Source organism: Cinclus cinclus, chromosome 9 (genome assembly GCF_963662255.1).
Source record: "Cinclus cinclus chromosome 9, bCinCin1.1, whole genome shotgun sequence".
In the NCBI taxonomy this organism is placed as follows: Eukaryota; Metazoa; Chordata; class Aves; order Passeriformes; family Cinclidae; genus Cinclus; species Cinclus cinclus.
Window position 1 is genome coordinate 27,848,220 of NC_085054.1, and position 22,543 is coordinate 27,870,762.

A 22,543-nucleotide genomic window follows, 5' to 3' on the forward strand; every position below is an offset into this window, starting at 1 on the left:
AACCCCAGAGCTGAGCCCTCATAGAACCCAGCCCTGCTAAGCTCAACTTTTCCACTCTCCCAGTGTAGTTCTACAGTTCAGCTCCATAGTGGGATTTCCCAGCGCTTTTTAAAGTATTCCATGCTGAAGTCCTGCTCTTCAATATTCACGGCATTTTATCCTTTCTTCATCCTGGCTGTTTCCAAAATTTTTTATTCTAATTATCCTGTGATTTTATTCCTGACACAGCGCTGAACCATCCCCACGATTTTCTACCATGCAGCTATTTTTCCTGTCAGACAGGAATTTAAAGAAAGATCACCAAGAACAGCCTGTTCAGTAATTCCAGAAGGAAGCACAGGTTGTATCACAACAACTGTGGGTCACATCAACAATCCTCCTCCTCCTGCCTCTGTTGGATCATTTTATGACAGGAAGGTTAATAATGTATTTTTTGAACATAAGTTACGCTGGTGAGGAGCAGCTACAGCCAATTTCTCCTCTGTGTTCCTTGGGGTAACTCAGCTCTGTTTGGCACCCAGACCACACCCCTGCAGGAATCTAAATCCCATTTTTCCCCTGTGGAGCCCTGGGACACACCTGAGATCAGGTGCAGGCTCCGGGACTGGATGTTGTCCTCGGCAGGGTCGTAGTCAAACACAGAGCCAGGATTGGTTCTCCACACCCGGAGCCCTGCAGGGGAGAAAGGAAAAAAGGCATTTCCTGAGGAGAGGCTGAGCAGAACAGCCTGGCCTGGACAGCAGGACAGGAGCTGTGCCCTCCCCAGCCCTGGGAGTGGCCAAGGCCAGGTTAGACAGGGCTTGGAGTAAGCTGGGACAGTGGAAGGTGTCCTGCTCATGGCAGGGTGGGGCTGGAGGAGCTTTCATGTCCCTCCACCCCAAACCAGTCTGGAATTCTTTGAAGAATCACCCTTGTTTTATAAAGAAGTGCTTCTCAACTCTGCAGCATAAATTTGGCTTTTTTTACAATCAATTAACAGCAAGGTATTTGTGTAATAGATAGAGATGAAGTTCAAAACAGCAGCAAGAACCATAAAGGCAGTGTGACATTCTCAAGGTGGGCACAGCAGGTCACACATGATTTACACCTGTTGGGAGAGAGTATTTTCAAAAAGAACTCGGAGAAGAACATCTCCAGGTGACGACAAATTGGAATGGATGCGGCTGAGCTGAAATTAAACCCCTCCTGCAGCAGAAGTGTCCAGGTGTCCTGACCTGTGAGGTTCTCCTGGTCCTGGTCCACGCGTTTCCGCTCCATCTCCACCACCCTCCTCTGGATGCCCCTGTAGCTGATGTCACTGAAGTCCTGCATGTTCTTCTTCACGCGCTCCGTGATGGGGTCGGTCACCACGGGCGTGAAGCTCCCTTTGCTCTTCTCAAAGTCCTCGTGGTACTTCACCTGCAATTCCAAAGGATTCTTGTAGAGGAGACAGATCCCTCTGCAGATAGCCCTGTGAGGCCCCCTTGGTACTCCCTCTGAGATAAGAAAAACTACGTAGAATGACTAATGCTAGAAAAATGTAAAACCCCCTGATATCTTTTTAGAAGATGGTTGGTTAGAACTGATTCTTAGTCATTGGTTATTTCACACAAAGAACTTTGATGTAGCTGGATAGCGTTTCAGTCCTGTACCCTATTGGTTTACTTTTGATCCTCCTGAAACATATAAAAGCACGTGCAATATCCCGTGTATTCGGATTGCTGCCTGACCCCCTTCACAGCAGAAATAAAGCCTGTGGAACAAGGCTGTGCTGCATTTCCCAGTCTCTCTCTGTCGGCTGAAGGAGGTCCCTGTGAGCGAAGATGAAATCACGACAGAGCTGATTGCCCCCATAGGCAGTGCTCACAGACCTTGTGGCTGAAATGTGCCCCAGAGGAAGGCAGGAAAGCTACACATTGTCATTCCTGCTTCCCTCGGGGGCATCTCCAGCACGGACAGCTTCTCAACTTTGGCTTTCCCAATCCTGAGAGAGCCCCAGTCCCAAAGTTGCTTTAGCATTAAAGACTTGGGTAAGCGAAGCTGGTAGGAAACAAGGACCGGCTGTCCTTGCTGCCAGGCAGGGTTATTTTTATCTTTAACTCCCCTCCCAGGGGGAAGGACACCTCTGGGAATGTTCTTACAGTGGAGATGTGTTTCTGGGTCTCCCGCACGCGCCGCATCTCCGGGGTGTCCAGGACGTAGGCGGCTTTTCCTTGGACTTGCTTGCGGAAACTGTCGGAGTAAAGAACCTGCCGGGGGAAGAGGAGGACAGGAGTTACCTCTGGAGCACCAGGCTGGCAAAGAAGAGCCTGGAGGAAGGATTTTTATACAGTTTTTTATGTGTGACTCTTGCTGAAGAACCGTAATTTTATACATCGCAGAGTATTACGGCAGTAATTTGAAATTTAACGAGCGAACCCAACTCATCACAGAAATGCTCGGTTTCCCCGGGAAGTTTTAAAGGATTCCCCGTGGTTCCTGTCTCAGTGAGGGTTTTGGGGATGAAATGTGCTTTTCCTGCGTTGCACCCACCGAGCTGATGTTCTCCTGGTTGCGTTTGGCTCTCTCCATCTCCGGGGTCAGCGGGGTCGGAGTTCCCTTGGCCATGTGCTCCTTGTACAGCACCTGCAGGGCACAAACAGAGCTCGGGCTGGAGGAATTCCAGCTTCTCCTGGGAGTGGGGGTTCATGTTCAAACAAACCCAGCCCTGAAGAGTGGAGAAGATCTGGGGAAACGAAGCGGCTGAAAGGTTATCGGCAAAAGGTTAAAAGACAATATATAAAAAAAATTAAAAATACAAAGGGAAAATAGGTAAAAATGAGGAAAATAAGGCTGAATTAGGTGGAGTTTGGCTGAGGATGGTTATTTTTGACACAAGGTGCTTGGCAGTACCGAGCTGATTTGTTCCTGGTTCCTCTTGACTCTCTCCATCTCCGGGGTGACCGGGCTGGGAGTGGCTTTCCCTAAACCTTCCCTGTATGCAACCTACAGACCACAAAGGAACTCGGTCACCAGGGCAGAACTCCACAACTGGGATGTTACTGGCTCGTACACTCAACACCAGCCGTTAGCAGAGGGGAAGGGGAAAAAAGGGAAAATCGTATTAACAAGTTAAACGACCAAAAAAAAAAAAATATATATATATCTTTAAGATTACAGTACTCAAGAGGTGACTTTGTAAAACAAAAATAAAAATTAGAGGGTTAACTACAACCAGGCAGGGTGAGGTTATTCAGAAGGGCTCCATGACATCCTGTGGTGTTAAGCACTGCAGTTTAGGGAGGTTTAGGAAGGGATTTGTTTGTTTTGTTTTGTTCTTTTCCCGGGGCAATACCGAGCTAATCTGCTCCTGGTTGCGTTTGACTCGCTCCATTTCTGGGGTCACGGGCGTGGGGGTGGCCTGCCCCACGTTCTCTTTGTACAACACCTGCGGGACACAGAACAGCGAGCCCGGCTTTTAAACAGCGCCCGAGCACCGCGCTTGGGATGTAAATTATTGCTTTGTTACCCGATTTCAAAACCTCAAAGGTTTAGTGCTGGCGGGAGGGGTGAGGAACAGAGAAAGGAAAACTGGGATTTGGTTAAGGGCTCTATCCAGGTGAGGGGGGATCTCCAGAGGCTCAGGAAGTGCCTCTGGTACTAAAAAGCTCTTTAAGAAATGCTTTATCTGATTTTTTTTAATCGATATTTGAAGCAATTCCTGATTTTTTTTGGGAGGGAGGTGGAAGTTTTGTTGCCACACAGCCCCAGATAATGATGGGTGTTTTTCCCTGAAGTCAAATCCAATGGAAGGTGAAACGCTAAACACAGAGAGAAACCTGGATATCTCTGGAAAACCTGGGCTAGTGGGAGGAGATGAAATGAACTTCATGTCCCTTCCAAGCCAAACATTCCCTGATCCCCACCAAGGGATCCAAACTCTTGAGATGCTCTGGATAGAACCCACAAATTCACAAACCGAGTCGTAAAAAAGGCCCGAAATTCTGTTTCACACCGTTAATACTGAAGTAATTTGGGTTTAGAATAAAAACATTTCTTTGCGCAGAAAAAAAAAAAAAAGAAATACGTCTATTTTAAAATTAAAACCAGCTCTGAGTGGGAGTTAGGCTGTTACTGGATTAAGATGAAGCACAAAGGAAAGCAGAAATTCCTGGGAAGGTACCGAGCTAATGATCTCTTGATTGCGTTTAACTCTCTCCATCTCGGGGGTGATGGGGGTCGGGGTCACCTTCCCCACATTTTCCTTGTACAAAACCTACAGGATACAAGGGAGTATCCAAAAGTCATTGAAAAGGAAAACAATTTAAAAAAGAAAAAAAAAAAAAAAGAAAAACCGAAAAGCAGAGCGGACAAAGTGAGTTAGGGCTGGGGCACAGGAGGAGCAATCGGAGCTTTGTCATTAATCTGGGATGCAGGAATGAGCCCTGGCTGGATTCAAGGGTGTCAAAGCACAGCTGGAGTAAGAAAGGGTTAAAAAAAAATCAATCAGGACAGCATCCATCCCCAAAAAGGGATTTTTTTTTTTTTCCTAGTAAAACCCTGCCTGGGGCAGCCTTAAAGAGAAGAAGTTAAAGGTTTGTGTGTGAGCACATTTCAGGGGTTAATAAAGCACAGGTTGCTGATGCTCCAGCCGGGTTAAACACTTCACTCCGTTTTTTTTTTTAGGAATTTTTCCTGGTGGAAATACCGAGCTAATGATCTCTTGATTGCGTTTGACTCTCTCCATCTCGGGAGTGACGGGGGTGGGGGTGGCTTTCCCTATGTTTTCCTTGTACAAAACCTGTGGGATGAGAGAAAGGAGCCAGAGAAAGGCACAGTCAGCAACAGCTCTCCCGACAATTTCCTTTTCCCGTGGATTTAGTTCCCCGGCTGGTTTTAAAGCAGGTCCTAGGCACTGTTTTAGTAGAGGAGTAGTTTGGCAGCCTGGCTTGAAGTGCTGGTGATAAATGAGGTAAGTACAGCATCCGAGAGCACAAAATCCCGCTGGAGGGGCTGAGCAGGGCAGGAAAACTCAAAAACTTAATTAACTGCTTATCAATAAATGGCAGCAGCACTGCAGAGAAAAGGAGAGGAGTTCGAGTGGATTTAGGATTAGATGGGGACATTAAAACCACTCTTAAAACCAAGATCGACTGAAGCGAGTTAACACTTCAACCTGAGAAAGCCACGAGTGAGGAGCGAGCCCTGCTCTGAGCGCCTTTGGGGCAGGGTTATTTTGGGGCAAAAAAAAAAAAAAAGGGGGGTTGAGAGAGAGAGAGAAAGAGAGTTAAAAAGGTTTCAGCTCCGGGTTTAAAGAGTTAAAGGGAAGTTTTGCTCTTGGCGAAGTACCGAGCTGCAAATCTCCTGGTTGCGTTTGACCCTCTGCATCTCGGGGGTGACGGGAGTGGGGGTCCCTGTCCCCACGCTCTCTTTGTACAACACCTGCACAACGAGAAACCATCCGAACCCGTCAGCAAACTCAGAAAAAAAAAAAAAAATCCATTAAATCCATCATTTCCTGCGAAATGGGAGCTTTGAAACGCCCGCAGAAGTCGCACCCTCCCTTTTTCACGGTTAAAACAAGGCGCGAAGAGTTTTAGATATATTAAAAATCAATCAATAAATACATAAATAAACCCCGCGCATATCAAGGCAAATCGGAAACAGGGAACAAAACGGTTAAAAATATTTAGAATAACGCAAATACTCGCAAATAATTCATAACGACGTAAATATTTGTAAACAATTCCATCAGTGAAGAGGTGAGTAAGGCAGCGAGGAAGAGAAGAATGCGTCTGTTTATGAGGTTTTTTTTTCGAGGAATTGTGCGTTGTTGTATTTTTTTGTTTTATTTTTAAGGCAGGTTAAGGAGCGGTGGCAGAGTGGAGTTAAAGGGAAAACTCCTGCTCCCCAAAATACCGAGCTGAGCTGCTCCTGGTTGCGTTTGACCCGCTCCAGTTCGGGAGTGACCGGGATTGGGGTGCCCGTGCCCGGCTCCTCCCGGTACAGAACCTGCGGGAGAACAGCGGGGTCAGGGACGGGGACAAATCCGGGACACCCAGCCTGGGACTACATAAGGACAATGGGGTGGATTTTCAACAGTTAAACACCAAAACTGTTTGGATTAAATAAGGAAACAGGGCGGGGTTTTAAGAGTTAAAAAGAAGAGTTGCTGGGACGAAGTAAGGACAACTGGGTGGGGTTTTAGGAGTTAAAAAATAACAACAAAAAAGGGATTGTTGGGACTAAATAAGGAAAAGAGGGTGGGTTTTTAGGAGTTAAAAAAAAAGGCTCTTAGGACTAAATAAGGAGAATAGGGTGGATTTTTAGAGTTAAACCAAAACTGTTTGGAACAAACAAGGACAATAACGTGAGTCTTTACGAGTTAAAAAAAGGATTTTTTGGGGACTAAATAAGCAAAAGAGAGTGGGTTTTTAATTAAAAAAAAAAAGAAACAGGATTGTTTGGAATAAATAAGGAAAACAGCGTGGATTTTCAACAGTTTAACACAAAAATTGTTTGGATTAAATAAGGAAACAGGGCGGATTTTTAAGAGTTAAAAAGAAGAGTTGCTGGGACGAAGTAAGGACAACTGGGTGGGGGTTTTAGGAGTTAAATAAAAAAGACTCTTGGGATTAAATAAAGAAAATAGAGAGGGGTTTTAAGTGTTCAAAGGAAGAATTGTTTGGGCTAAATAAGGAAAATAGGGAGGGCTTTAAGAGTTTAAAAAAAATATTGTTGGGGCTAAATAAGGGAAATAGGGAGTTAAAAGTTTTTTTAGGAGTTAAAAAAAAAGGCTCTTGGGACTAAATAAGGACAATAGGGTGGGGGTTTAGAGTTAAAAAAATAAAACTGTTTGGACCAAATAAGGACAATAAGGTGAGTTTTTAAAAGGGTGAGGTTTTAGAGTTTAAAAAAAAAAAACAAAAACAAACTGCTTGGACCAAATAGAGACAATGGGGTGAGTTTTTTAAAAGTTAAAAAAAAGGATATTTTTGGGGGAATAAGTAAGAAAAACAGAGTGGGGTTTTAGTTAAAAAAAAAGGAAACAGGATTGTTGGGAATAAATAAGGAAAATAGGGTGGATTTTTAATAGTTAAACACAAAAATTGTTTGGATTAAGTAAGGACAATAAGGTGAGTTTTTAAGAGGTTTTTTTTTTAAAAAAAGGATTGCTGGGACTAAATAAGGAAACAGGGAGAGTGGTTTTTTTAAAAGCCAGGATTGTTGGGAGTAAATAAGGAAAACAGGGTTGATTTTAAAGAATTAAAATAGAATTTTTGGGATTAAATAAAGGAAACAGGGTGGGGGTTTAGGAGTTAAAAAGAAAAAGACTGTCGAGACCAAATAAGGACAACAGGGTGAGATTTTTAAGAGTTAAAAAAAGGATTTTTTGGGACTAATTAAGGAAAACAGGGTGGGTTTTTAGATAAAAAAAACAAAACAAAACAGGATTTTTGGAAATAAATAAGGAAAGTAGGGTGGATTTTATGGGTTAAAAAATTGCTGGGGCTAAATTGCTGGGGCTTTATTAAAATAAGGAAATATAAAGGAAATAAGGAAAATAAATAAGGAAAATAAATTTAAAAAAAATCCTAAATAAGGAAAACAGGGTGCGATTTTAATAGTTAAAAAAAGGACTCTTAGGACCAAATAAGGACAACAGGGTGAGATTTTATGAGTTTAAAAAAAGGATTTTTTTTTGAGTAATTAAGGAGAACAGGGTGGGGTTTTAAAGAGTTAACAAAAAAAGGTAATCACACTCCAAAAGGTGGGATTCAATTACCAAAATGATCTAATTAAAAAGAAAGGCAATAAGAACAATGTAAGTAATAATTATGAAGGAAAAAAAAATTCTGAGAGGAACCAGGATATTATTTTTTTAAAGTCAATTATAAGGAAACAAGAATAATTTTTGGTTGGTTAAAAAGTATTTTAAATTTGATTAAAGGGGATTTTTTTTTTTTTTTGCTTTTGAAATTAAAAAATACCGAGCTAATGTGTTCTTGATTGCGTTTGACCCTCTCAATCTCAGGGGTCACAGGGGTGGGGGTTCCTGTCCCCAGCTCCTCCTTGTACAACACCTGTGGGGCAAGGGGCAAAATTCAGAATTATGGCAGCACAAAAAAAACACCCAGAGCACCAGAAAGGGACTCCTGACACGTCCTGGGTTTAAAAATCCCTGGGAATAAAAAATACATTTAAAATTCTGCTACGGCTGAGGGTGGGTTTAGGTGGGGTATTGGGAAAAAGGGATGTATTTATATATAAATTATTAATTATATGTTTTCTAGATTTTTAATATATATTATATATCACATACATATAATTTCTAGTGCTCCCCTGTTTTTAGTGGTGTTTCCCTCACTTTTCCACACATTCCAACACCCCCAAAACAATTCCAGTGAATCCCTGCCACATTTCCTAAAGGAAAAGGCACCAAACCCAAAGGAAAAAAAAAAGCACCAAACCCAAAGGGAAAAGACACCAAACCCAAAGGGAAAAAGGCACCAGACCTAAAGGAAAAAGAAGCACGAAACCCAAATTTAAAAAAAGCATCAAACTCAAAGGGGAAAAGACACCAAACCTAAAGGAAAAAAACACCAAACCCCAAAGGAAACAAAGGCATTAAACCCAAAGGGAAAAACACCAAACCCAAAGGGAAAAGAAGCACAAAACCCAAAGGGAAACTACACCAAATCCAAAAGGAAAAGGCACCAAACCCAAAAGAAAACAAGTACCAAATCCAAAGGGAAAGACATCAAACCCAAAAGAATAAAATGGACAAAACCCTAAAGGAAAAGGCACCAAACCCAAAGAGAAAAGCACCAAACCTAAAGGGAAAAGCACCAAACCCAAAGGAAGAAAAGGCACCAAACCCAAAAGGAAAAGAAGCACAAAACCCAAAGGGAAAAACACCAAACCCAAAGGGAAAGGCACCAAACCTAAAGGGAAAAGAAGCACAAAACCTAAAGGGAAAAAAGCACAAAACCCAAAGGGAAAGGCACCAAACCCAAAGGGAAAAACACCAAACCCAAAGGGAAAAGGCACCAAACCCAAAGGGAAAGGCACCAAACCCAAAGGGAAAAGGCACAAACCAAAGCCAGGAGGAATCCAGGCAGCAATCCCATTTCTCCAGTTAAAATTTCCCCATCCCACACCCATCCCAGCAGGCTCAGGGAGCACAGCTCAGGGCACAGCCACGGATTTGGGGCAGGCAAGGAATAGTTTGGGTTTCATTCATGGGAAAACCAGCAGAAATCAAACAGAATCGAGGATGGAAGGGATTCATAAAAGGAAAAGCAGATCATAAAAAAGAAAAAATAAGGAGAAGGAACCTCAACTCATTAGTGGGATGGATCTAATTAAAATAAGTCAGTGATTGCAAAGGAAAATTGGCAAAGGGATGCTCTTGTGTCCATCGATTATTTTGGGGTTAGGATTATTTTAAAATCGATTAAAGGGGATTTTTTTATTATTATTTTTTTTTTTTTTGGCTTTTGAAATTCAAAAATACCGAGCTAAAGTTTTCTTGGTTGCGTTTGACCCTCTCAGTCTCAGGGGTCACAGGGGTGGGGGTTCCTGTCCCCAGCTCCTCCTTGTACAACACCTGTGGGGCAAAAAAAGGTAAAAAACAAACAAACAAACAAAAAAAAAATCTGCATTTCACGGAGGGGATTACAGAATTTTATGCTCGCTAAATGTACTAGAAAGCAGGAAAAATTAGGGAGCATAAATCAGTTATTAATTGGGATAAATTCAGCTGGGAATATAAATCCAAGTGCTTGGATAGGGTCCGGCAGAGGAGCAAAGAATTATAGGAAGGGAATTCAGCAAATTGTTTTTAAAAATAGGTTTAAAATGCAAAATAAACTTCAGGAAAAAATTAAAGCACATGGAACATCCGGTGTTAAATGATAAGAAAAATATTTTGAAAAATAAGTGCATAAAATGTAGTGCCTAAAAACGTAAGAGAAGGAAGGGGATTTTTAAAAAATAAGTTAATTTGAGAGGGTTTAAAGTTTTCAGGTGTTAAATAGTTACAGAGATGTGGAATTTCTTTCTGGAATGATAAAAAGATACCGAGCTAAAATTCTGCTGGTTGCGTTTGACCCTCTCCATGTCAGGAGTGACAGGAACTGGGGTGCCAGCCCCCAGCCCCTCCTTGTACAACACCTGTGGGCAGCAGCAGAGGGGAAAATTGAAATTAAAATTGAATTACATATGAGAGAAAACAGAAAATAAAATAAAATAGGAAGTAAATTCAAAGGCAGAAGTAAAATATGAGATAAAATAGAAAATAAAATGTTAAAATATGAGATAAAACATGAAATAAAATATTCAAAATAAAATATTAAATAAAATAGAAAATAAAAGATAAAATATTAAATAAAATAGAAAATAGTCTAAAAATAAAATAGAAAATAAAAGATAAAATATCAAATAAAATAGAAAATAAAATATTAAAATATGATATAAAATATGAAATAAAATATAAAAATAAAATAAAAATAAAAAAGATAAAATAAGATAAATTAAATTAAATTAAATTAAATTTTTAAAAATAAAATAAAGGAAGGGGAAGGATAGGGAGGACAAGAGAAATAGTTTAATATTGTGGAACTGCAAAGTGGGGGGAAAAAAAGAGTTTTGCTTTGGTCAAAGCTCAGCAAAGAACCCTCAGGTAAAACCCCCAGGTGTTGTTGCTGTGAGCTCAGCAGGGCCAGAGCTGCGGCCGTGTGCCAAGAGCCAGGAAATTCCCAGGCCCCCAGCTCCAGCTGTGCCCAGCTGTGTCCCAGGTGTGCCCCAGGTGTGCCCAGCTGAATGGGATTGGGACTGGGGAGAGTGATCCCACATGGGCACAGGGACCCCACATGGGACACAATGACCTCACATGGGACCCCACATGGGCACAGGGACCCCACATGGGCACAGGGACCCCACATGGGACACAATGACCTCACATGGGACCCCACATGGGCACAGGGACCCCACATGGGCACAGGGACCCCACATGGGACACAATGACCTCACATGGGCACAGGGACCCCACATGGGCACAGGGACCTCACATGGGCACAGGGACCCCACATGGGCACAGGGACCCCACATGGGACCCCACATGGGACACAGTGACCCCACATGGGACCCCACATGGGCACAGGGACCCCACATGGGACCCCACATGGGACACAGTGACCCCACATGGGCACAGGGACCCCACAATTCCAAACACAACTCCCCAGTGAAGTGGTGGCGCGGAGCTCTTGGGCTGGATGTGTCAGGAGTGGGAATTCCAGACTCCCGCAGGAATTTTCCAAGTTTCCCATCTCTGCTGGATGTCCCTGGTGTTCCTTCCCTGCCAGGAGCTGGGAATGGCACCCGAGCTCCTCCTCGGGCCACAGCAGCAGGGCAGGAACAGGCAGAGACATCTCACTGCTTCCAACCCCAGCATTCCCTGCCCCCTGGCTTGGGAAGGGTTAAAAGCCCATTTTCCATTGGCAGGGTGGATTGTGTTCCCGAGGAGCAGGGACATCATTCCCACAAGGAATATTTCCCTAGGAAGCAAAACAAGCCCTGCCCCAGTGCTTGAATTCCTGAGGTTAAAATCTTCCACCTGGAGCACGAGTTCAATTGAGGGGAAAATGAAAACATCAGGATCCTGCCAGGGCTTTTGGGGTTAGATTAAAGAAGGGCTGTTCCCAGCACAGACAAGGATGTGACACGGAGGAGTTAAAGGGATTGGGATTGGGATTGGGATTGGGATTGGGACTGGCAGGGCAGCAGGGTGTGCTGGTCCCTCAGTACCGAGCTGATGTGCTCCTGGTTCCGTCGGACCCGCTCCATCTCTGGCGTCACCGGCGTGGCAGTGCCAGCCCCTAAACCCTCCTTGTACAACACCTGTGAGGGACAACAGCAGTGCCACAAAAACCCCACTGAGCGCAGGCCAGACCCACCAAATCCCACTGTTATGGGATGGTGTTTAGAGTTAGGATCGCTTGGGATTCGCTGCACGCTCGTTCCAGAGGCAAGGATTAAGGAAGAGGCTGTGGTGGATTAATCTGTGAATGGGTCATTGCAGAGAGGAGATAAAGGCTCAGGGTAAAACAAACGTGGGGAGAAACACCACAACTCCACAGGGATGGGATGTTCTGCTGCCCAGTTTAGCTCAGGGAACAGCAGGATTATTTTCAGGCAGGTTTGTTCTTAGAAGAAAAGCGCGTGAAGGTGCAAATCCCCCAAAGGCACAAAGAGTGGAAGATCAGTGAGCTAAAACCCTGCCAGGGCACAGGCAGGACTAAACCCGTGAGGAAGAACAAGGTCAGGGTGCCACGAGCACAGGATTATAACAACAGCCCGTTGTTATAAATCCTGCAGGGTGTAAATACCGAGCTAATCTGCTCCTGGTTGCGTTTGACTCGCTCCATCTCTGGGGTCACGGGCGTGGGGGTGCCTGTGCCCAGCTCCTCCTTGTACAACACCTGTGGGACACAAGCACCAGCAGGGTCAGAGCACCCCGGGGACATCCCTGACCTCTTCACTGCCATCACAAACTGGGATTAGACAGAAATAAAATCACCATTTACATCCCTCAGGGGCTTTATCAGCAGTCACCAGCTCAGAGTAATTTCCCTTCAATGTATCTTCATTTAAAGGACACAAATTAAAATATGCTGCTGACCCCATCCTGAGAGGAACATTTTACTTTTCATCAAATACAGTAGAATCACTTTATAGGCAGTCAGCATTTCTTTGTGGGATTAATAAAAATCTTAATCTTTTCTGGAATTGTTCAGTGCACAAAGACTTCATTGTGGGCTTTATTCATTTTAATTTCTGTTTGTTTGGAGCACTATTTTACTTTGGGTTAAATCTTTAGGAAACAGAATCAACTCCTGTTATGAGGTTCAATTTAACCTGTAGTTATTTGATTTTTTTAAATTGTAATTTTCAGGAAAGGAGATGTTTGTGGAAGAACCCAAACAATGTGGTGACACCTGACAAGTGCACTCACAGCTCTTCTTGCAAGCAGGAAAATCCTCGTACCAAAACAAACTAACAAAAAATTCACTGCTTGATGTCATTGAAACAAATAAATCAATTACAGCAAGGGAAAACAACTTGTGGTGAAGGTTAGAAAAAAAAAAAAAAAAAGAAGAGGAATCATTTGCAAGAACAACTTAGTTGTCCATAAGTGAGCTGTGAATTTTATACCTGACTGGATATGGGAAGGTTTTGTTTTCCCTTATAATTGTCATACAAAACACTCCAAACGGGTTTTTTCCCTCCAAGTTCTGTCTTCCTGATCCTTTCCCCCCCCCCAAACTTCAACACATAACCTGGGTAATTTTTGTTCTTAGCTCTTTTTTTCAGAAAGAGCCACAGAAGAAACACAGGCAGTGACCGATGGGGATAATCTGTAAAACTCAGGAATTTCAGTTTCCTGCTGCTGGCCACAGGGATTTGGGAGAGCTGGAGCTTTCCCAAGAGGAAAAGGCTGGAGCAGGTCCCTGGAGGGAGCAGGGAATTCCTGCTGGTGTGCAGGGAGCAGGGACATTACCGAGCTGATGTGCTTCTGGGTCTCCTTGACTCGCTTCACCTCGGGCAGGTCAGGAATGGGAGTCCCTTTGCCAATGCTCTCCTTGTACTTCACCTGAAAAGCACAGCACTTAGGGCAAGGAAAAGGTTTTACAGGAAACATTCCAAAGGCTCATAAAGAGATTTATCCTGATTTCCTGGAGAGGGGAAGTTGAAAGGACTTCACCACCTTCCCCTCACTTCCCAAGGGATCTGTGACAAGGGTCGCAATTGTGCTGTTGAGTCACTGGGAATGGCACTGAAAGGGTTTTATAGAACTGAGAGCATAGGGTTAAAATGTTTCTAAAATCGTGGGAATTGTGTGGATGCAGGGGGTGGAAAGAAAGGTTGGGTCTGGTAGGGCTGGGAATGGGAACAAGGCCCTGGGAATGAATTCGATCAGGTGAAACTGCACCTGTGTAATCATCGTATGATAAATGATATTATTGTTGAATGTAATGATTGTTTGGGAGTTGAATATAATTATTGTTTAATTGTAATAAGAATCATGAGAAAGGGTGCTACCGTCACAAGAATCATGAGAAAAGGTGTTTGGGGGACCTGATGAAAATGACAAGAATTCATGCTTGGATAAGATCAATGTATACAATAGAACAAGATGGGGTTCATAATTAATATGTAGTTATATAATGAAAAGGGTATAAAAACACATCCATCTCGAATCCATGTGGGAGTCAGATTTGGGTTTGTACCCCTGATTCCCAGAGCTCTTCAATAAAAGCACCTGCACATAATCAACCTGTGATGATGTGTTTCCAAGCTAACAGAACCACATAAATTCCTTTCAACCTGATACTGTTTGGCCTTTCTACCAACCAAAGGAGCATCTGGGATGTGTAAGAGCTCCTCCTCCTATTTAACAAAGGTGAGAATCATCACACAGCATTTCGGCAGTGAGGGTGCCATTGCATTTCTGCTTTGCAAACAACAAAAAAAAGCCTTTCACAATACCATTTTTAACATTTTTAACACGTTCTGCATGAACAAATTGGCTGCAGTGTTAGTGCATGACACTAAATGACATCACCATTCAAAAAAAAAATAAGCATGGAGGAGGTTTAGGAGCTTTCAAATAAAATTAATAAGTAAAATTATTCCAATTTTAGAGTGCTGTGACCTTTTAGATAACATCCAAATTTGCCAAGACACAGCAAACCAAAAAATCACCACCAGAAAATTCAGTCTGAAGAGAGTAAAACAGATTTTCCTGGGAGATGATCCCACCCTGGAACAGATTGTGGAATCTTCATCCTGTGGGATACTCAAAACTCAACTCATCCTAAAGCTGAGCCACAGGGCTGGAATAGATGATTTCAACACATCCCTTCCCACCTAAATATTTCTTTTTTTCTGTCCAAACTCTATGTGGGACAAAATCAAATTGACAGCAAGAGCTTTCACAGTTTAGAAATGGGTTGTGAGTAAGAAATGGAAGGTTAATCATTAGAGAGGTTACTGTTAAAGTAACAAAGATGGGCAAAAAACCTTCAGAAAGTCACCCTTAACTGGGTGGGTTATTGCCAAACCACTGTTAGCAAGATGTAAAGAAAAGAAAAATATATTAAAAAAATATTATTTCAAGTGGAATTAGCAGTGGTAGGGTGAGTATGAAAAACCAATTCTTGTGTACCGAGCTGATATTATCCTGGGTTCGTTTAACTCTCTGCATCTCTGGGGTCTTTTCAATTGTGGTTCCAGTTCCAATATCTTCTTTATACAAAATCTTAACGTTTAGAATGAAGACACAAGGTTAAGAATCCAAAACACAACATTCTTGCTCCCAGACACTGAATTTGGACACAACAGAGCAGCTGAAAGCCCAGAGGATCCACCCTGGTTGCTTCTTCTCTGAAGGTGACCAAAGTGAGCACCATTTGTGGGGGGAAAAAAAAAAAAAGAGCTGACTTCTTATATTTAATGCTTTTTAAGTAGAAGATTATTTCTACAATAAATCAAATTATCAAATTTCTTTCAGTAGAATATTCCTGGGCTAGTGGAAGGAGTCCCTGCCCATGGCAGGATGGAAGAAGATGAGCTTTAGATCCCTTCCACCCATTCCATAATTCCATAATCAAAACATTCGTGGGCTGATTTTAGGACTGAAGATCATTATTTGCTCTAATTTGATTTATACAAATATTTTCCACTTTGTACTTTGTTAATGGTGCTGGAGGCAAAATACCACAGGAGACTTGAGGCACTTGATGGCAACAGGAACTGGGCAACAACTCAGGCACACAGAGCACGAGGGGCAGCAGGACTGGCAAGGGAACAGCACAAAGGAAAGGGATAATAATGATATTAATTTAATGAGGGATTGTTTAACTCTGCCACATCTGTGCCTGTGAAAGAGGGCAATCGCCCCACAAAATCAGCAGGAAAAACACTTTATAAAGCTCAGTTAAATCCACTGTACCTGTAGGACAAGCACCAAAAACTGTAATTTTGTTAAAGGTATTAAACTCTACTTTTTGGGGCTGAGGAGTGAAGACAGAGGTGACCATACCGAGCTGAAATTCTTCTGGTTTTCCTTCACCCTCAGGATTTCTGGGGTGTCCTGAACCACTGTGACTTTTCCTTTACTGTTCTGTAGGTCTGACTGATACTGAAGCTGTGAGAAGGGAAAATGTCAAATGTTAACTTCATGCTGTATAAATTCCCTCACAGTTTTCTTCAAAAATGAGAAAAATATGGGGGTTTTTTAGAATTTATTTCTGGACTCACCATGCTGAAGTTCTTCTGATTCTCTCGGACCCGCTGCATTTCTGGTGTGTCAGCCACCGGCACATAGTAGGGCATGCTCTTCTCTGCATCTTCCTTGTATTTTTTCTGATGGAAAATCCCAAATGGATTAAAATAGAAAACACCAAAGCAGCAGGAAACAAACTGGAGTTATTGATTGTTGAGTAGTGCCTATCTTTGTGGAGATGTGAGTTCTTCTCTGTCTGACAGAAACTGAGATTATGCCTCTGTGCAAGGTTTATTTTAGATAGCAGGTTATTGAGGAGTAGAAAAATAAGAATCTGCTTTAAAAAGAATAAGCTTTGCAAAGCAAGAGAAATTATTGTGTCACTTGACACAGCAGTACAATTAATTTGATTATTGCCGTAGAATTCCAGAGCTCTGGAAAGATTTGTCCCCTGGTGCCTCCTGAAGGTTGTGAGAGGTGGTTATTTGGGTGTTTAATTAGTATTTCCTGGAGGTCCCACATGAGCAGGATTAATTGCTTCACTCAAGATACCTGGCTGGAAAGGTTCTTGACCTGCTGGGCATGAATAATCTCTGGAGTATCAACAACACTGGTGTAGTTGGCTTTCTCCATTTCTGCCAATTGTTTGTATTTGATCTGTCGGGCAAAGCTCACGTTTAGGGGCCTGGGTCATCTCTGCACAACAGCTCACGCTGGGTTTACCCAGAAAAATCTGGATTTTCTTTTGGAAAGAGCTCCGTGAGGCAGGGGGGCACAGACCTGGCTGGCGATGTCGGTGGCGTTCTTGGCCCGCACGAAATCCGGCGTCTCCAGCGCCAGCTCACTCAGGCCCTTCCCACGGATCTCCAGCTCCAGGGACTTCTTGTACTCCTTCTGCAGGGGAGAAGGGCATGGAGCATGGATCAAAGGCTGCAACAGCTCCAGGTTCACAGCCACACACCAGGGATAGTGCCTGTTCCAGCCAGGGATAGTCACAATCCCAAAACAGGACTAGTGCCAATCCCAAACCAGGAATAGTCACAATCCCAAAACAGGGATAGTCACAATCCCAAACCAGGGATAGTGCCAATCCCAAACCAGGAATAGTCACAATCCCAAACTAGGAATAGTCACAATCCCGAACTAGGAATAGTCACAATCCCAAAACAGGGATAGTGCCAATCCCAAACCAGGAATAGTGCCCATCCCAAACCAGGAATAGTCACAGTCCCAAAACAGGGATAGTGCCAATCCCAAACCAGGAATAGTGCCAATCCCAAACCAGTAATTGTGTCAATCCCAGCCAGGAACAGTGCCCATCCCAAACCAGGAACAGTGTCCGTCCCAAACCAGGAATACCTCTAATATCAACTCATCATCATGAACACAAATTATACAATTTCAGATTATTTCAGTTTGTGCTTTATGACTTAAATCTTGGTTTAGTCCCTTTATTAATTAGCTAATTAATTAATGAGTCCCTTGAGTGACTGTTGATCGCAGCTGCTGTTTCCCATCTGAATTCCTGACAGTGACTGTGAACCCAGGAAAGAGTTCCCTTAAAAGTCCACTTTGATCCTCATTCCCTCATCCACGTTCTTTCCTTTTTCTTTCTACTCTTGGGAATGATAAAGTTCACACCAGTTGAAGGGCAGGGATGGGTGGGATTTTGGGATATTGGGAAGGAATTCCTGGCTGGATGGGTGGGGAGGGGCTGGGATGGAATTCCCAGAGAAGCTGTGGCAGCCCCATGGTCCCTGGGAGTGTCCAAGGCCAAGCTGGGCAGGGTTTGGAGCAGCCTGGGATGGTGGGAGCTGTCCCTGCCCAGGGCAGCTGGAGGCTGTTTCATCCACTCAGGAATTTTCCAAGCAGCTCTTCCTTACCTCATTCAGGATCTGAGTGGCATTCTTGGCTCTGAGCATGTCTGGAGTCTCCTCCAAGGCTGTCAGTCCTTTCCCTTTGACTCCTTCCTCCAGATCCTTCCTGTACTCTTTCTGCAGGGGAAGGAGAAGGAAAAACATTGCAAAACCAGAACACAGGGAGTTTTACGCTCTACCAACTCCGTTGCAAAAAAAAAATGAAAAAAACCAAAAGAAAAAAGAATTCCAAAAGCTCCAAAAGATAAAAGAAGAAAAGGAAATTTGGAAAAGAAGAAAGAATATTGTAGAAGGTTATGGAAAAACTGCTCCAACAAAAGATAGGGATTATTGTGGAAGATAAATGGCCAAGGCACACACATATGGACCAGTTAGGCTGGGGGAAGTCAGAGAGGAGCAGCAAATGGGAATACGGTTAAAGGACAAGGAAGAAATGTCCGTGGCAAATTAGCTGACAGCACAAAATGGGTGTAAACATGCTCAGTGTGGGTGGGCAGGAAAGTGGGGAAGAAGAACTGGGAATGCTGGAAGTGCTGCAGGAGGCAGAGGAAAGAAGCCCAGAGGAGCTGGTACCTCGCTCGCTATTTTGGTGGCGTATTTGACATGTAAGAGGGATGGTGTGACCTCCAGGCCAGTGAGGTTCCTGCCCTTCATGGACTCTTCAAAGTCCTTCTTATATTCTTTCTAATGACAGCAAGAAGAAGAAGAAGAAGGGAAGGGGGGAAAAAAGGAAAACAAACAGCAAATATTTATTACAGTATTTTCATTATGTGCAAAGCTGGGAGGGTGTTGATGTCACTGGGTATAGTTGATGCTAAATGGGCTCCTAAATCCTGTTCCACCTAAAACTTGTGAAGCAGCTCATATGGAAACAGGACCTGATCCTGCCTTTATTTTTAATTTTTTCTACTCATTTATCTATGCAGAGAAAGCTTTCAAAGGTACCACAAGGACTAATGGCCTTACGCAGCTGCTTTGCAGCCTCCATCTGGGCCAGAACAGGGATAAACTTCAAATAAACACAAAAAAAACTGCTTAAGAAAAGAAAATGAAAGGTCATGGGAGATTGTGACAGCAGAGACACACAGGGAGTAAAAAGGTTTATCAAAAATGGAGTTTTGAGGTGAAAAAAAAAGAAGCAGAACACTTTCTGTGTCCTGTGATAACATGTAACACTGTGTCATGCTGTAAAAATTAATTTCTTACTCAAAGACTTGTTTAAGCTTCATTTACCAATAAAAGATTACAGATCAACTCATTTCATGACAGGAAAGTGTCATAAGTGTTCATTCATGCATTCAACAACCATCACAAAGAAATCTGAAGCAACTATAATTTTTCAGTCTATCAGCATGCACAAGGTGCAAATAAGAATTGCCTGTTAAATCTTAAAGTTTAATTTTAAAAAAGAAACTTTAAAGCTTTTCAGCATATCAGTATTGATTTTACCTCGCTCTGCATGAGCTGAGACTCCTTTGCAGTCAGGTATGTGGGAGTTTCAAAGTCCAACATGGGTTTTCCTTTTTCCTTCTCATACTTTTCTCTGTATTTCACCTGAGAAGAAAGGACAAAGTCACCCTCCGGAATAATCAAAGACCTAATTATGTGCCTACTATGCACAGCTCTGTGATAAAAAATTGAATGTCTAATGCAGTTTATTTTGCTGGAATTTGTATTATGGATCAGCAAATGGAAAATTTGGTGTCCAGGAAGTAAAATGGCCATTAAGACATTCCTGCTTCAAATTCTATTATTCTAGATTTTCAGAGTGCTCAGTGAGGTAATGCTGTGGCCAAGTCAGAGAGTGATCCCAAACTGCAGCAACAAGGACTGGCTTAAAATGAATTACAACCTCATTAGCAACAACCTGATTAACAGCCATTTCCTTATGGTCCTTTGTTTTCCTTATGTGACCTTCTTGCTTTTCCATGACTTGAACATCCCTGGAAATGTCCAAGGCTAAGTTGGGGCAACCTGGGATTGTGGGAAGTGTCCCTGTCCAAGGCAGGGCTGGGTCTGGATAATCCTAAATGTCCCTAAACCATTCTGGAATTCTGTGCCAAGCATCAGAACAATCAGCTATTGGTGCTCTTGCAGTAATTCCTCTCTTGCTTTGCAGCCAAGAAATACTTGGAACAGAGAGGATCAGAGGCCAAATCAGACTGTGATTTTCTCTGGAGTGATCCACTGTTTTATTCCAGAGGGAAAAACTCCAGGCATGTTTATAGTTTTGGTTAAAGCCATTTTGGATGCAGGAAAAGGAGAGCAGAGCTCTCCTTTGGATCATGGAATGGATGAAGCAATCTGAAATCCACTGTCAGCAACAACCCTAATTCCTTCAGTTCCCAGTTTCTGTAATTCCCAGGTCCATTTTTTTTTTCCTCCAGAGATAAATCCCCCTGATAAATGTATTTGATAAATTATATAAATGTATAATAAACGTATTTTCCTGTGTAAAAAGATCCAGGTAGAGCAGAGGTGAGCAATGGGGGCTGGCTCTAGAATGAAGGAACCACACAGAGATTTTATCTGTGTATTTTATGTGTTCTGGACTTGGAAATGTGAAGCTTTTGCTGCCTGGATCCTTCCCCAGCTGTGCAGTGCTGAGAGGCACAAGGAATATCCCAGCCTGGAGGATTTACTGGGAGGATTTTGATGGAATTTGGTGCCCAGTTGGGATAATGACAAACACGTCCAACTTACGTGACTCTGGAGTTCTGAGGCTTCCCTGAGATGAACCTGTTCAAGATTATCTGGCACCACATGGTAGTGACCCTTACTCTTCTCATACTGCTTCTTGTACTGGTACTGAAGGGAAGGTGTCAAAAATCATCTCAATCAAAAAAAAAAATCCCTCAGCAAATTTACTTCTTAGGCCCAATCAAAGCAACATTTCAATGGAACATCAGAGAGAAATTAGAAATGCAAGAAGTAAAACAAAAACCAAGAAGTTTAGAATTGATATTGGGGGTTAAAGATATGGGGGAATAGTTATTTTTTATGGTCATTTGGATTGCAATAAAGGTTTTGTCCAAACCAGGATTAAAAGAAGAAAAAGAAAGAGAAGAGAGAAAACACAGTGGGTAATGAAAAAGCTGTACCAGGCAATAATGGTTTTGCCTTTTCTCATTACCAATTATTTTGTTAGGAATAGTTATGTGGATTTACAATAGGGGAGTGTTAAACAAACATTAAGTAAAAAAAAAAAAAACAGATAAAAACAAAAAAATTAAATATAGTAATGAACAAAGAAAAAAGGAAAAAGTAAAAAAAAGGTATTCGTTAGTGTAGTGCGATCAGTTAAAAATGGGATCAAGTACCAATCCAGTAAAAATTATCAGAGGATTTAAAACATTAGCAGTCCTGCAATCAGTTAAAATGGGATCAAGAACCAATCCAGCAAAAATGATCAGTGTTCAAAACATCAGCAGTGGTGCAGGTAATGAAGATTTCCCTTCCCAGAGCACAAGCACCAGTTAAGGAGGAAGAGATCACTACCAGGTGATGCCCACGGAGGCAGCACAGGGAGCAGCTGTTACAGGAGGAGTTAGCAGAGAATTCCCCAGGGAATTGCCACCCCTGGGAGCTGTGGGATCACGCGGAGCTTACAGCACTGGCGAGCTGGCTCGTGCTCAGCACGTGGTTCATGAGCAGCGACTCCTTCATGTCCGTGACGGGCTTGTGCAGCTTCTTCAGGTCTGCCTTGTACTTCACCTGCAGGGAAGGAGGGTCAAACCCATCAGGATGGGGCTCTGCTGGTCCAGCCTGGCCTGGGGAAGTTCTAACCACATAAAGGAGGGGTTTGGGAGAGCGGGATGGGATTTCCTCCCAGGAAAAGCCAAAATGAACGTACCTCGCTGGCCATGTTGTGGGCGTCCTTCAGGGTCTTGTAGATCTTGGCCTCCTTCAAATCATATTTTGGTTTTTTACCCAACTCTTTGGCGAAGTTCTCCTTGTATTTCACCTAAACAGAGAACAGCCAGGTGTCACAGGTGCTCTGCAGGACTCACTGGTTTGGCTGCAGAGAGGCCTTGTTTCAGTGGGGCTGGCTGGGAGAAGAACAAAAGTGCAGGAACTTGAAAGTATCCACTGGAATAAAGATTGTGTCAAAAATGACCTGACATAGAAAGAAAATCTACATCTATTTGGTATTTACAAGATTTTTTCTTCTGATGCAAAGGTCACATCTCCTCATTGTAAGAATAAAAGTGCCAAGAGAATTGTGTTGCCAAAATTCTCACCCTTGGAGGTGAAAAGTTTTTCACAGATGTGAATGGTCCATTGATTTAAGATGTTTCACAGAGACAAACAGAGACAGGTATAATAAGAGTAAAATACAGGAAAATTACATCAGTATTACGTATAACATTAATACATAAAATATAATAATGTAAGAATATATGAAAGAGTGTTTAGAAAA

The 22,543-nt window shown here is 42.7% G+C and overlaps 1 protein-coding gene across 1 annotated transcript in view; it reads right to left on the bottom strand.

Annotated features, from left to right (window-relative positions):
- NEB (nebulin) overlaps window positions 1-22,543 on the bottom strand; it is a 98,105-nt gene that overhangs the window by 3,251 nt on the left and 72,311 nt on the right. Inside the window, exons 115-135 of the mRNA XM_062498733.1 lie at window positions 21,977-22,087; window positions 21,733-21,837; window positions 20,827-20,931; window positions 19,573-19,677; window positions 18,697-18,807; window positions 18,130-18,240; window positions 17,027-17,140; window positions 16,799-16,903; window positions 16,282-16,386; window positions 16,064-16,168; window positions 15,188-15,280; window positions 13,520-13,612; window positions 9,476-9,568; window positions 7,950-8,042; window positions 4,667-4,759; window positions 4,142-4,234; window positions 3,314-3,406; window positions 2,512-2,604; window positions 2,121-2,228; window positions 1,215-1,398; window positions 580-672 (exon numbers count right to left, since the gene is read on the bottom strand). Coding sequence (XP_062354717.1) covers window positions 580-672; window positions 1,215-1,398; window positions 2,121-2,228; window positions 2,512-2,604; window positions 3,314-3,406; window positions 4,142-4,234; window positions 4,667-4,759; window positions 7,950-8,042; window positions 9,476-9,568; window positions 13,520-13,612; window positions 15,188-15,280; window positions 16,064-16,168; window positions 16,282-16,386; window positions 16,799-16,903; window positions 17,027-17,140; window positions 18,130-18,240; window positions 18,697-18,807; window positions 19,573-19,677; window positions 20,827-20,931; window positions 21,733-21,837; window positions 21,977-22,087 — 2,206 coding nt within the window. The remainder of the gene's footprint in view (window positions 1-579; window positions 673-1,214; window positions 1,399-2,120; window positions 2,229-2,511; window positions 2,605-3,313; window positions 3,407-4,141; window positions 4,235-4,666; window positions 4,760-7,949; window positions 8,043-9,475; window positions 9,569-13,519; window positions 13,613-15,187; window positions 15,281-16,063; window positions 16,169-16,281; window positions 16,387-16,798; window positions 16,904-17,026; window positions 17,141-18,129; window positions 18,241-18,696; window positions 18,808-19,572; window positions 19,678-20,826; window positions 20,932-21,732; window positions 21,838-21,976; window positions 22,088-22,543) is intronic.